The sequence below is a fragment of the Poecilia mexicana genome, unplaced genomic scaffold (genome assembly GCF_051168715.1).
Source record: "Poecilia mexicana isolate PSO_F unplaced genomic scaffold, ASM5116871v1 scaffold_22, whole genome shotgun sequence".
NCBI classification, from domain to species: domain Eukaryota; kingdom Metazoa; phylum Chordata; class Actinopteri; order Cyprinodontiformes; family Poeciliidae; genus Poecilia; species Poecilia mexicana.
The window spans coordinates 14,383,948-14,398,490 of NW_028263391.1; the positions used below are offsets into that span (position 1 = coordinate 14,383,948).

The following is a 14,543-nucleotide window of genomic DNA, read 5'->3' on the forward strand; positions in this document are numbered from 1 at the left end:
GTGACGCAGTCAACACTTCACCATTCCCCGCTCCGCAGCTCCTCCTAGGGGGCTGGTCCTCCTATTAACAGGGGTAATCTGTGCCTCTGGTATTGATGTTGTCTGCTGGCCAATCAAAATATTTGAAGGAAATGTTTATTTTCTTGAGCGAATCGCACCAGCTGCTTGCAAGCTTTTCTGAATAAGGCCATTTATGTGTAAGAATTTGCCATTGTGAGGCGTAGTGCGGGACCTCTCGGTGGCTGAGTGCTGATTTGGACATTTGCAAAGGAAGTGAAGGGGCTCCAGGGGAAGCAAAGATCTTACACAAGCTGTGGCTGAAAAACCTAGTGCCACCCCCCTGCCCCCATCCCCATCTCTGCCCTTTGGCATCATTCGAAGAACTACTTGTCACATTGAGAGATTGGAAGTTTACTTAATTGTTGCATCAGAGTCATGGCTGATTGCTTGTGCCTTAAAAAGAAAAAAAAACAGAAAACCATGCGATACATTTGTAAACAGAGCTTCGTGCAGGTTGTCTGGTAGCAAATACGCCATCTCAGACTTTGAATAAATACTAACTGTTTGACCCAAGTCCGCTGCGGTGTAGCCTACAGGTGTGAAGCCGGGTCCCACGCGTTGGGCCAGCAGGTTCTTGACCTTTCCTTCGCTTCCTGACAGCTCTGCTGGACAGGCTACCGAGTGTCCTATGCAGAGATCTCACCTCCTCCAGTGTCTCGCCTGAAGGGCCCAAAAATACCTCATATGCACCCATGGAGCGTGTTTTTCCAAGCCTGGTCTCACAGTGGTGAGAAACCCACCCACTTCTCTTCCCAGTCTTCACTGCTCGGTCAGCAGAGGCCAACTTGTGACAGGAACAAACATCTGAAAACCACCAGGTGTCAGGACAGTTTGGACCAGTCAGTCATAAAGAAGGCTATTTGGATTGTGTTTTAGGTTCCCAAGCCAAACACAATGATTTCATTACTATAAACATCAAGGATTTACAACCCATACATGTGTTTGTACATTCAAATTTTAAAATCATCCAGAAATTGCTACATTTTCTGACAAAGTGCATAAATACCAGTAATTATTTTTAGTTTTTGATTAATACAAAAAATAGCAAAAAAAAAAAAAATTAATTCTAAAATTTTACATTGTGAATCTTCTCAAATCTAAGAGAAGATTCCGACTCAAAATTATACATATGGGCTTAATTAAATGGATACACCAGCTTAGTGTGCTGTTGCTTGTTGCACTCTGACTGGACACATTTAAGCCACCAACTAGATTCTGGTATCATTCTGAATGGATATTTGAGTTGTAGGGAATGTTTGTGTGCACAAGAATTGGGTACTAAAGTGTATATTACTCATTTAAGCAGATCCCAGTATTGACCTGCCGGTTCCTTTGTGTTTTGCTGCAGGTCTGTGGCCGGAGCAGATGGATACGCCCACTCTGAAGACCTGTAAGGTGGAGGAGGATCTGAGATCATGGCCAGGTGAGGGACTGATTTCTCCCTTTTCATGTTTCCATATCAACGCAACTCCTTTGAGATTCTGGATTTGGAAAAACAAGCATGCATGTAACGTAAGGGGTGAGGTCTGTTTTGATTTTGTCTGAAGAGCCTTACTACATCCCATTACATTCCACTAACACCACCACTGAGTCTCCCTCCTTCATCCCCTCCTACTCAGTCTTTCTTTCCTTTGTCTCTGGGTGATGTGGATCTTTGCTGCTTTCTTAGCAGCCCCCACTGCCACTAATCCATGCCTTACCCAGAAACCACCAACCCCACACCAGACGTGCTGAGTCATCCACTCACACTGTAAAGAGGACCCACTTTCAGACACAAAGAAGACTTTCAGGACAGGGTTTAGTAGTCTGACTTATGAAAACAGATATATGACTTTTTAAGCTGCTATTTCCAAGATTTGAAACTAGTCACAGACACAAAAGACCGGTAGTGACTGCAATAAATCACAAGGGAGAATCAGCTCCGAGGAAAGGATTTACTTAACAAATAAACATTGTAATCGTGCCACTGTGCCTGTTGATACATTAGTAAAATCTCAGGTTTTTCTACAATCACAAATTCCACTTCCCATTGCTTGTATTGCATGTCACAAGTGGAGAACATGCAAAGAGGCTGTGCTCTGGCATGATGAAGCGTTACCATAGATGAAGCTTTTGGTGCTGTTGACCGCGGTTCCACAGCAGAGAGGTGATTGTCATTTGCATTCAACTTGAAGCCCTGACTGCAAAGGCTTGATGCTTAAATAAACACCTGGAAGTCATTTGTGTTCATTTGAGTCTCCTATTCTTTGGCATGCATAGCAGCAGCAGCAGCAGCAGCCTTCTCATGCCTGTCTACAGTGACTGCTCATCTTAATGGTATCCACTGTTCAAGCCACCCAAACCAGACAGTGAATCAGAATTGTTCTGATTAATACTGAGACGCAGCGAAGTCCCTTCAGGAATATCACTATAGCACGTAGCTGCACCAGCTGGAGATCTCTTTCCCTTTTTCCTTCCCTCCACCTTATTTGCCTGAGACACCATTCCCTGGGCTCTGCCTGTCACAGTTTGCATCAAGCCTGAGTAAACATTTCACAGGTGAGCGCCTGGATTTGCATCTTCCCATCACCAGCTACCACAGTCGGATAGACACATACACACGTATGCGGCCCGATGCACAATTAAGCACACATGGAGGCGATCGCTTCAATCCTGCCCTTATGTTAACAACCAAAATCAGTTTCTCCTGTAGGCAAATGAGACAAACCTCTGGGCCTATCTGGGTTACACGCTTCAGTGTAGACTAGTGGACTTCTTGAGCTATGTAGAAAGGAGGAAGGCTCCGCCCTTAAAAGAGTTTGCAGGACTCGGAAGCAGCGGAGAAAAAGAAGGGGCGCTGGAACACAATGTTCTCAATAAAATCCCTGATTCCCACCTACCCACTTCACAGACTGGGAACATCACAGACGGGAGACGGTGCCAGCGAGCCCTCTGGGTTCCATCCCTTCTCCTCCTGTCCCTGCAATTTAGTCAACACGTTTCAGATGAGTCTAATGGAGATCATGTGTGGGGTTTGTGCCACAGAGGTTACAGGCAACTACTGCGAAGCTTCGTTGGGAAGACCCTCTGAGCCAAAGATGCACTGCCGTTACCACAGCCACAACAGCAAAGCCTGTACTTACAGTGGGGTGGGGGTGGAGGGTGGAGATGCAAAAAGGTACGCAGGAGAGAGAAAATGCAGACCTCCTCTCAGTTAACGCAGCAGTTTGTTTAGCTCTTTCTCTCCTCCAGAGGGAGCTACTGGACCATGGAGCCTGGAAGGTGTCTGCAGACACCTTGTGGCTCGCAGCCAAGAGCCTGAGCCTGAACAAGCCCATTAAAGTGTTGTGATAAGTGTCCAATCCAGTTTCCCCTGACAGAATGCAGGAGTCAATCCCCGCCACAGTTTAGCCAGCATGTTTCCACCAACTCCAATCAACAGGGAGATCATAAGCAGGGTGGGCACGCAGCAGCCATAGCCTGCATGTCCCCTCCCCAGCTCCACCCTGACGCCTAAATTTAGAGCACGCAGGGAGAGACGAAGAGACACACACACACACGCAGAGAGGGAGCAAAGGCTTTTTGGGAGTCCAGTAGGAAATAATCTGACTCCACTTCACCCGAATCAACAGCAGCTGATGGCTTGGATTTTCCTTCCATGAAATCAGATATGGAGCCGACTGCTGTTCCTGGTAGACTCTGGAAAAAGAAACAGCACCCCCACCATGAACAAACTCTCTGCTTTTACACAAGAAAAGTAAAACAAAATATAAGAATGTGTGAGGAAGAAAAAAAAAAAAAATCACAGAATAGCCGAGCCCGTGGAAATTACAAAGGCGTATTTTCTATTTTGTTGCTGAAAATGGATCCTGTTCTCCAGACACAAGGAGAAGAGATTTGAAAAAACACTGCAGCACGCAAGCTTGGCATCCCCCCCCCCCTTAGGGCTGTGGCGTGCAAGCGCTTGCTATTTCATAAATACAAGCTCTCTTTTCTCTGCCATCCAAATCACTATTTTACACTTAAAGTCATGTGGGCACATTGAGCCCAAGAAAGCCACATTGGGAGAAACAAATAACCAAGAACGGAGCTCTGTTTGGATAAACTAACGTGTGTGCAGGTGGTAGGTGTGGATGCGGTGCTCACTACGCTAACAGCAAATATGAGGAACTTTCTCCAACAACCAAAGACATTAAGAGGGCGTTTTCAGTTCTTCCGTGTTTAAACGTGACTCTTAGTCATCAGACTTTCTTCTGAAATATCCGAATGTCACAGGGACTCAGATGGAGCTTCGTATGTACAGGTGCAATTAAATAAATTAGAATGTAGAATGAATGTCAAATAGTTTGCTTATTTCAGTAAATAAACAATATTTAATATGCGTTTAATGGTAAATACATTTTTGTAAATTTTAGAACCTTTTTAAGTACAGGCAATGAAAACTCAAAATTCACTTTCTCATCAAATGGGGACACAATACATTGCCAACAAAGGCTTTTTTACAGTTTGAAAAGTTAAGGAGGAAAAAGTGTGGTAGGAAAAAAAAGAGCATGCAAAACCCAATTAATAATTTTGACAAAATTCACAAAGTGTGAACTACAGGTGGAGTCAATAGTACATGTGTCATAACACAAAAATGAAACTGGTTGTGACTGTTTTAAATCCTCGTTTAACATCACTCTTGAATTAGAAACACCAGAAGCGTCTTATCTGGGTGAAGGAAAAAGAGACAGCTCTTCTTTTCAGATGAATCTTTTAAATTAATTAACATTTTCAGTGTGACGATTCTACAGATGCCGATCATTTAAGGAGTCATGTTGTCTGAGTGTGCTGCTGTTTTGTCTAGTCCCAAGTCAGTGTTACCGTCTACCAGGAAATTCTAGAGAAATTCATACTTCCCCTAGCTGATGAGCTTTATGGGCATGTGCATTTCATTTTCCAGCAAGACTTGGCACCTGCACAATGTACCAAACCTGCCTTAATTACCACACTGTCACTGGGATGGAGCCAACAAGCAGATAAGCCAAAGGCAGCTATTAAAGCAGTTGGCATTCCTCAACACTTTAGCAGTCACCTCCAAGATGATTGACTCCCAGCTATGCCACATTGAATGCAAAGCAAAAGGAACCTCAGACAACCCAGAAACCCATGCATGGGTATATTTTTCAGTCGGCTGACATTTCTGTATTAAAACAAGCTTTTCATTGACTTTTCAATGATTTATTGTGAACAACATCATATATTTCTTTATAAATAAGGAGGGAACTAAGGAATGAAGACATTTCAAGCCTGCTTAGAGGCTTTCAACTTTATTTATATTTCCCTCCTGGCTGTTAAATTACATGGACCCAGAAGGATTCAGCTTCGTTACCTGTAAGCTCACAGTTAACATTTAACTTTGACAGGATTTGCACTGCGATACACATTTATACATGAACAGAAAACGTCTTTCTTCCTCTCGCTCTCTCTCCGTCTCCAATTGTGAACGTCCGCCTGTTTCACTGAAGTATGATTTATGACATGTTGCACAACAGTGCAACAAGCCGTCAGTGTTTATACAAAGCACCCCTTAGCACCGACAATGCCTCTTTTCATTGCTCAGAGGACAGAGAGCTGTACGTTGATTTCCTTTTGAAGGGCCGGTAGGAGGGCGCTGGCGAGGGGGGCCTTTTCATAACTTCGGTCTTGTGCACCAGGCTGTGGGATGATGTGCTGTCAATGCTTGATGACTGTTACCGAGCCAAAAAATGTCTCAGTTCATTACTTTTGAGCAAATATTTCCATAGAGTGGTTTATCGCAAGAAATTTGAGAACAGAATGAAGGTTTAGGAAGGTTTGCTCTGGAAATGTGTAATAGTGCAGAGAATACTGATGTTTGTAAAAGGGAAATGTTTGAGCCCATTGTTTCATCACGCCGACAGTGGTTTTCCATCATGGATGAATGCTTCTAACGGTTTTTTATTTGTCTTTGTGTCTCAAACAGGGACTACAGACCTCTTCCCACAGAGGAGTACCTTCCCGTCTCTGTCCCCACTGACAGACCCTCGCTTCTCAGACCCCCGCATGCACTACCCGGGGGCCTTCCCTTACTCTGCCAACACCTCCAGCACCGGCATAAGCGGTCTTAGCATGTCGACCTCCTCTAGATACCACACCTACCTGCCGCCCCCTTACTCAAACAACCAGTCTCAAAACTTCCAGTCCAACTCTTACCTGTATTACGGCACGGGCTCCGGATCCTACCAGTTCTCTATGGTGGCGCCAGGAAACACTGGGGGTGAGCGCTCCCCCACCCGCCTCCTTTCATGCTCCGGGGCCACGGGCACCGGAGGGACCAACAGTCTGATGAACCCGGGCCTGAACACCCAGAGCGAGGGTGTGGAAGCCGACGGCAGCCACAGCAACTCCCCGACGGCTATGAGCGCTTCAGGTCGTTTGGATGAATCCGTCTGGAGACCATATTGACTGGAAGAGAGCTAGAAAATTGGGAGATTGGGAGTAGAGGGTGGAGAAGTGAAAAGATTGATGAACAACCAAGCTGAACACTGAAAGAAAAAACAAAACAAAAAAATGTTGCATGTTTGCCTTTGTTTTCTTGCTTTAAAGACTTTTGCTTTTACTGTTTGAAGACATTTTGTTGTTTCAGAGTGAACTCTTGCACTGCGCTGAAACCTGTACTCTCAAAGACCTTCCAAAGCCATACGAGTCAAGGTGGCACTCAGCGGAGACTGTAAATAATTGTTAGAAAGCCATCACAGTGATGTAGACAGGTACTCAAAGTCAAACGAACAACGGCGCGGAGATGCAAACAATTAGTGCGACTGCTGAGATGAAAGCCACAGCAGACAATCATCAAACGGACTGCTCAGACTGATCCAGCCCACTTGGCAGGTGGAGAAGAGAAGTCAGACTGGTTTTCTGCTCCATGACTGACTCCTCGCTAAGCATGGCTGCACTGCTGTAGCAATCGGTCCCTTTAAGCTTTAATTTCTGTAAAAAATTTGCATCGGATGTAAAAATGTTTTCAAGAGCATACAGGGCTGTTTCATGTGCTCAGAGTACTTCTGCAGAACCTTTTGGTCTATTTATTATCCACAGAGAGACATTAGCCCTTGGTTAGAGAGGAAATGTCTCCGAACAATTGCTGCATTATCGAGAGAGAAGCGTTTTCAAGTTTAGGAAATTAATTCTCTGCTGTTTCATCATGTTCCAGCAGGACAATGGCTGATTATTGAAGGAATAAGAAAAACGGTTTGGTTTATTTTCTGCAGATAAGTTGAGTCCTGTTGTCTGTACTCCTTACTTTTCCTACTTCTTTATTCAAGCTTTTTCGTAAGTTTTAAAGTCCTCGCCAGAATTTATTTTTATTTTCATTATTTTAACTGGACAACGTGGTTTACTTTTGATATTTATTTGAGCCAAACCTTGGGGAAATGTATGCAAATACCCCAAATTCTTAAGCATTTCTTTCATGTTTCCTTTTTTTTTTTTTTATAAACATTTATACAGTATATTTACCATGTTTGTTAAGTATGAATTTGGAGTTTTTGTAATATATTGCAACTAAATTATGAAAGAAAACATTTTAATGTAATTTTGTTGCCTTCCAATGTAGCTTTGGTGCACTAAAACCTTTATTCCAAATGGACTATGCCCAAAAAGATCCTAGAGCCATGATCTTTTAGATTACTTACAATTTGCCTTCCTGCGCTTACAAAACAAAAAAAAAAGCTAATTTTTGCACTATTTTTTTTTGACTTTCCTTATATTTTGCTTGATTTGAAAGTGTGCAGGGCAAAATATGAAATATTCCTGTGCATGTTGTTTAAACACACTTCAAGTGTCCTTTTGAAAAATATTACACAAAGATAATAATCACAATCCTGCAGCACAGGTGTGTCTGCACACTCCCCCCATCCTGAGTGCCTTTTTACAGAGACAGAGGGAAGAGGAGGGTCCAGAGTGGGATCTTCTTACCAACTGTCTCGTTCTGCACAGGTCCCTTTGTTCCGAGTCATCAGTAGTGCTTTGAAGCATTTGTGGTCACAACTGTCCCCTCTTGTTCTAACTTACTAGCGTTTGTTCACTCGCCTGTACCTCAGCTCTCCTGTGCCGAGAGCTGAGGTATTTGCAACAGATATCAGGTGTCTGATGGCTACAAGACTGTAGTCGTGACTCAGAAATGGTTGCCACACAGCTGAGGTTTGATCTCTGAGAGAATAGTGACCCAAACACGCTTGCATTTGGAGCTCAGGTGAAGAAATACACGTATGCAAGACGTTTTCAGCTTTATTCCACAAATGTCTAATTCCTACTAAGGAAAAGCATGTACTTTTAGCCACTCGAACCTCAACTCTGTTAAAAACATGACAATCATGCAGCTAGAGAAATCACATGATGTTTGTGTGGTTACTTTCTATAAAAACCAAAGATCTATACAACTGCCTGTAAAACTCTTTAAATGTTGAGATTTGTGGAAACTCATCTGTGTTGAATGAACTTTATTGTCCTTGTTTATGCAAAACTATGAAGCCAAAGTGTACAAGTCAGTCCTATTTTGTATGTTTAATTAAAGAGCACAATGTTCCATCAGTTTTCTTTTTAAAAGAATCCCAGTTTCATTTTAGGTTCTTCTCTCTTCGTTGCTCTCTATGCTGAAAGCATGTACATCTGAAACTGATATGTTAATTTAAAAAACGTGTATGTGCTGAAACCATTACTGCTTCCATATGAGTGCTTGTAAAGTTTGCGGATAATGTAGTTTTTAATCATTTTAATTAAAAAAAAGATGCCTCACTTCTGTCTTCAGAATTTATTTTTTTATGGTAAAACTACATATATTGCACCTTACAAAAGTATCAATACCACTTAAAATTTTTCACATTTTGTCATATAATTTTATGTGGTAGACCAACACAAAATAGCACATTCAAAATATTTTTAAAATTAAAATATCTGGAAATGGTGGCATAATATATGCATATATGCCTCAGTTGAGGTCGAAATCATTAGCCTCCCTATGAAATTTATATATTTTTCAAAGATTTTTCAAGCACTATTAAATTGATAATTTTTCAATACAGCCTTTCTAAGCAACCTTTTTCTTATTTTTGGATGCTTAGATTAATTTACTGAAACACAGAAACTCCATCATAAACATCAAATATTTTTATACCCCTAAATAAGGCCCACTAAGGCCAATGTCTTAAAAAATAAAAATAAAAAAAAAATAATAATGGCAAAAAATGCAGGTGGGAAGCAGTTTGCTTTAAGTGTAAATGGCAATTGGACAATAAAATATAAAAATTAAACATAAATCCATAAGAACCTGGATAATCATCGGAATAATCGATGCATTCAAAAATGTAAAAAAAAAATTCTAAGAGGAAAAAAAAGTCAATGAAGAATGGTTAGTCTTTACAGATATTTACAATTTTTCATCATGCAAAATAATTTTTCAATCTGGACTTTTTAAATGACCCACTTAGAAAAATAGTATACATTACTTATAAATACAAGCAGAATTTAACTATTTGGTGTGAAAGTCAAGTAAACAATAAATCAGTGCACCAAAGTTAAATTAACAAGGACAATTTTACCCCCTTGATTGTACAAGTCATCTGCGTTTGTGTCCTTCTCTAAAGCCTTTTCTTCGTAATATTTATTTTTGTTTTATTTTGAAAATTAACACTCATCCCAGTCTTGGAGGTTATTTTAGTTTAACTGTAGGAGGTGTCAGGACTAAAAAATGCTAAAACATGGAGACAGTGTTTGATTCACCTCCACAAAAACCATCAGATGAGACATAAAGATGGGAGGTAAAAAAAAGAAATGCCAGAATATTCATGGGACCAATTTCATTCCAGAACATTCTGACCCAACAGTTTGTCGCAGATTTATATTCATACAATAAAAATACCACAAATGTCATTTGTCCCACTCATAACATTAGGAAGTTTGTTGGCTTTTTGTCCCCAGTAACCCTCTAATAAAGACCTTCTTTGCCATCAGTGAGCCTCTCGCTGGGACCCCGCAGAGCATTAAAAATGCCTCTGCTGTCAACACGGTGGTACCCAGAACGTGCATAAAAACGCATCCCAGGAATCCAACACCGCCCTGGCAGAGTCCGTGTTAGCACACGTCGGCAAGTTGTCACTTGTTAAAAACAATATGGAGAAGCTTGGAATGTCGGCTGGCTTTCTCACCAGCTATGTGGTTGTCAATTCATGCCAAGATTATGGCATCTGTTTGGATCATCTGAAGCCGAGCCACAAGATTAAACACTTGAGATGCTACCTTGTGGGGTGGTCTGATTTTAGATGTGGTTAACCTGTAACAAAATACTCACAGTTCCTCACTCTTTAAACTAATGCCACCTGTTGGTGTGGCATGAAAAGCCTGTCTAAGCGCTTTGTTCTTCGTCAATTTTCACTGTTATTTTGTGTTTATCCTCTCTTGTATCTGTTCTTTTTATCCTTTCTTCTTATTCAGCTTCTTTTCTTCCCCTTTATGGTTTCTCCTGTGTGCGTGTCTGCATCAGGACTTCTATGGGGGCAGCTTTGGCAAAACAACAAAGACTCAGGAGGAAGCCTTGATACACACTGTATTCAATTAACTCTGCACACTCAGAGCCCTTCCACACTCACACACACTTAAAAAATCCTGTGCTGACAGATCTCATCCCCACCCCCCAAGCCAGTCCACCCAGACAGTCTGAGCTCCACTTCACACCCTGAGCATATGACGGTATTCCCTGCAGGTCTCATCCCGGAGTCGTTCTGCATTGCCCCGCCGCTCAGGAAGCACAAAGAAAAGATGATAAGCTTTCAATTAGGCCAGGCTCAGGGGAATTTTCCAGCTGTCTTCACACACTCTTTGAGGCCCGAATCTCGTCGTCCACATGTGGGAAGCACATCAGTTTTTGTTTTGGATGTAAAGAAGTGCTACTTTTTTTTTCCCCGCCCCATCTCCTTTGTTCCCACTATGTTGCTCCTCTTTCAGAAACTGTAACTCTGCAGGAAAGACAAGAAATCTTTGCCCACATATTGAGGTTCCTGTCTGGTTGCAGTTGTCATCAACTGTATAACCAGGTTGGCAAACACAATTGTTTAAAGTTGATGAAAAGTACTGGAAGTTACAGCAAAGAAAAAAAGTAAACAACTGGGAAAAGAACAAAGTGTCTTGTTTGTATTACACAAATCATATCCTGTTCCAAATAAATCTCCGAGATAAAAAATTAAACCAGCTTTGGAGACAAAAACAAGAATAGACAAGACAGACAGAAGGAGAGAACAGAGAAAAGGGAGTGTTTTGGAACAAACACACAATTGCTAAAACACTCTCATTTCTCATGAAAACATGATCCCGTGTCGCTTTTGCGGTACCTGCATGCGAAACTCATTAAGGCCCCTTCTGCAGTCGCTGACCTCTACTCCAGCGGACCCCGTGAGAAGGAGCAGGCAAGAACCGGCTCGGTTTCAGCAACTGGTACGTGAACGCAAGTCTATTTTCTAACCAGGCCGGCGGTGGGAATAGAGGCTACCGCCAAAAATCAGGGTTCCCACAGAATGACCGAGAAATACAGGGGCTAAGAAACCACGAGAGCTGTGATGCAACCGATTTCACACAAATGACTTGTGCTGCCTCGCTGACATGGTGTGGGATTTGAAGAGAGGGCTCTCCCAGTTCAGAGGGATCCCAGTGAAGGTAATTTCTCATCCGTACTGGGTCTACAGAGACCATTGTTTGTTACGATACTCCAGCCAGTTCTCAGTTCCCACAGTGCAGCACATATCCAGCCTAAGAGGAGTTTTAACAAGAAGTGGGTCCACTAAAGCAGAGGGGTGACCAAAAAAGAAGGGCCCTAAAACTGTTATCCAGACTTCTTAGCCAGCTACAAAATTGTTTGAGACACACAAAACATTACACCAGTCCTACATCTCATGTAAAAATTAAATGGATTTTTACTACCTTTTTACACTTGTTCTAAAATTACTTTGTTACATATTAGTAGATAGTTACCAACCTGGAACTTTTACATGCATCCCTTCTCCCACACACCTGACTCCAATGGTTTGTTAGGCCTCTGCACAGCTGAGATCAAAACGTTTTAAGACACATACATTGTCCAAAATAAAAAACAGAACAAGAAGACGACACAATAAACATAAAATAAACATCTACTGCCATATAAACTAAGGCGCCAGTAATTCCACAAACTAGAGAAGAACCTAAAGATGCTTTTCCACTAGACTGTCTGTAATCAGTGCGGTCCAGGTTTGTCCTAGCCAGATTAATTTTACGTTGGCAAATCCAGTGCGGCTGTAGGTTCTCAGATCTAGGGGTAGTACTAGTTTCACCAAGACGGGTACAGCACTGAAACGATTTGACAGCTGACCACATTCAATGATTGGCTCGTGATTTACATCTGAAAACGCCAGACATTATAGTTTAGCTGTGGACCGTTGACATGTCGTCTGCCATCAGAACGCTGCCGAGTATGAAGAAGCAATTATGAGTTTAATCAGGAACAGGAGCAGGAATACATGCCGAAAGTAACGACCATGGTTTAACAGTGCTAGCAACAAAGTGTGAATGACGCCGTTTACAGTCTGTCATTAAGCTGTGTTGGAGAGGGGATGCATCTAAAGGTTAGTAGCTGAATGAACCCGATTTAAAATGACAAATACAGAAAATTACCAATAAAAATACCACCATGCTACTTACAGTATATCATTTCAAAGAAATGCCTCAAAGCTTAACACATTCTTTCGTTTTATGATTTATTACAGTCGTTGCTAAAGTATTTAAACCCTTAACATGAAACCACAACCGTTATGAATTTTAACACTATTTTTTAGGGATAGGTCAACATAAATTAAAAAAAAAAAAGAAAAGAAGATGTGGTTGAAAATTTTAGATTAATGAAAATCTGTTCAGTCCATTTTAGTCTATACAATATGGAACCACTTTTTGCTGCAACAGGAGCTTCAAGTCTTTAGGGGTATGTTTTTGCCAGCTTCGCATTAAAGACAGATTCCCCCTCCCCAATCTTTGCAAAACTGTTAAAGTTCAGTATGGATAATGTCTCTAAAAAGTAAATTTCAATTAGCATTCCCAGATTTGACTAGGAACTAGGTCATTCTAACATGAACATCCTTTGATCTGAATTATTCAATTGCATCTCTGTCTGAATCTTAGGGTTGTTTCCCCTCTTCACACTTCTCAGCTTGACCCATCTTGTGTGTTCCTTAGTCTTCATAATGTTGTTTGTAGACAATATTTTCTAATTAGGGGACTTCTGAAGGCAGTTTGTGACAAGATTATATTTAGGAATGTTAGAGCAAAGAGGGATGAATGTGAATGCATACTTATCTTTGAAAGGTTTATTCATAAAACATTTACGAAACTATGCATTATTTTTCCATGTAACAATTTTGCACTGAGTTTGTATCTCAAATACAACACACACACAATGTATAACAAAAAAAAAATTTAGAAAAAGTCAAGGAACTATGAATACTTTTTAGTGGCATTGACTAATAAATTACATTGTACTTTGAAACTAATACTTAAAAAAAATCCTTATGACAATTATTGGAAGACTCCAGTTTGTTAAGTATGAATAATCTATCCAAGTGTTAATGTAAGAGTAGATCAATGTCTGAGGAGGAGAACAGCTTAATGTTGTCCCATGTCAAAAGAGACGTGCAGTATGTGTTGCTCCTAAATTATGGTTATACATTAGCAGCCATTGTTTCCACCTATAAATTTAAGTGCTTGTCAAGTGTTTGTTGATCAGCTCAGTTTAGTAATCTTGTCTCTTTCAAGGGGGACCATCATGCCTTTCCACAGGCACAGTTTAAGCCACATCAAAGTACAGTCTTAAAACGTGGGTATAAAAACACTTAAAATTATTAATTTATATCTTCAACTAAGGAATGAAAGGAATCTTTAAAATTTATACAGCTGAAGAATAAAGCAATTTTTTGTTTAAAATAAAAGCAACTAAGCAACATCCCTCCGCAAAAACTAATAAAATTGATTTCTAAGCATTGGAAATTTGTATCTAGCCTGAGGTTGTGTGCTTGTAATTCCAGCCATTCATAGAAATGCTGCTTATAAAATTGCATTTATGAGGTAAAGCTTATGCGCAAATACAAGGGAACTTGATGAGACAGATAAGCCTCCATATGACTGAACTCTTCTCACTGTGAATTAGTCAGACACAGACGGTGGCTTTTTGAGAAAGCCAACAGACTGCTGCATGGCGGATCTGTGGCCCCAAACATGGTTAGAGGGTATTCTTGCAAAGACCACAGTGACTAACTTTCATTTGGATGCAATAATGGGGTCAATTTAGATTCTTCTCATTGTATAAAGACCACAGTTATCTGTGTGTAACCAATCTGACCCTAATTTAATTAATCTGTCAAGGAGGAGAGCAAAACGATGAAAAAGGATAATAGTTGGAAGTGTTGAAGGATATTTCTTTGCGATAATAA

At 41.0% G+C, this 14,543-nt stretch overlaps 1 protein-coding gene across 1 annotated transcript in view; it reads left to right on the plus strand.

Moving 5' to 3' along the window:
• The window catches only part of runx3 (RUNX family transcription factor 3), a 54,388-nt gene extending 45,553 nt beyond the window's left edge, over positions 1 to 8,835 (plus strand). The window contains exons 7-8 of the mRNA XM_014987777.2: positions 1,409 to 1,483; positions 6,023 to 8,835. Coding sequence (XP_014843263.1) covers positions 1,409 to 1,483; positions 6,023 to 6,504 — 557 coding nt within the window. The 3' untranslated portion in view covers positions 6,505 to 8,835. The remainder of the gene's footprint in view (positions 1 to 1,408; positions 1,484 to 6,022) is intronic.
• Positions 8,836 to 14,543: the final 5,708 nt, after the last annotated feature.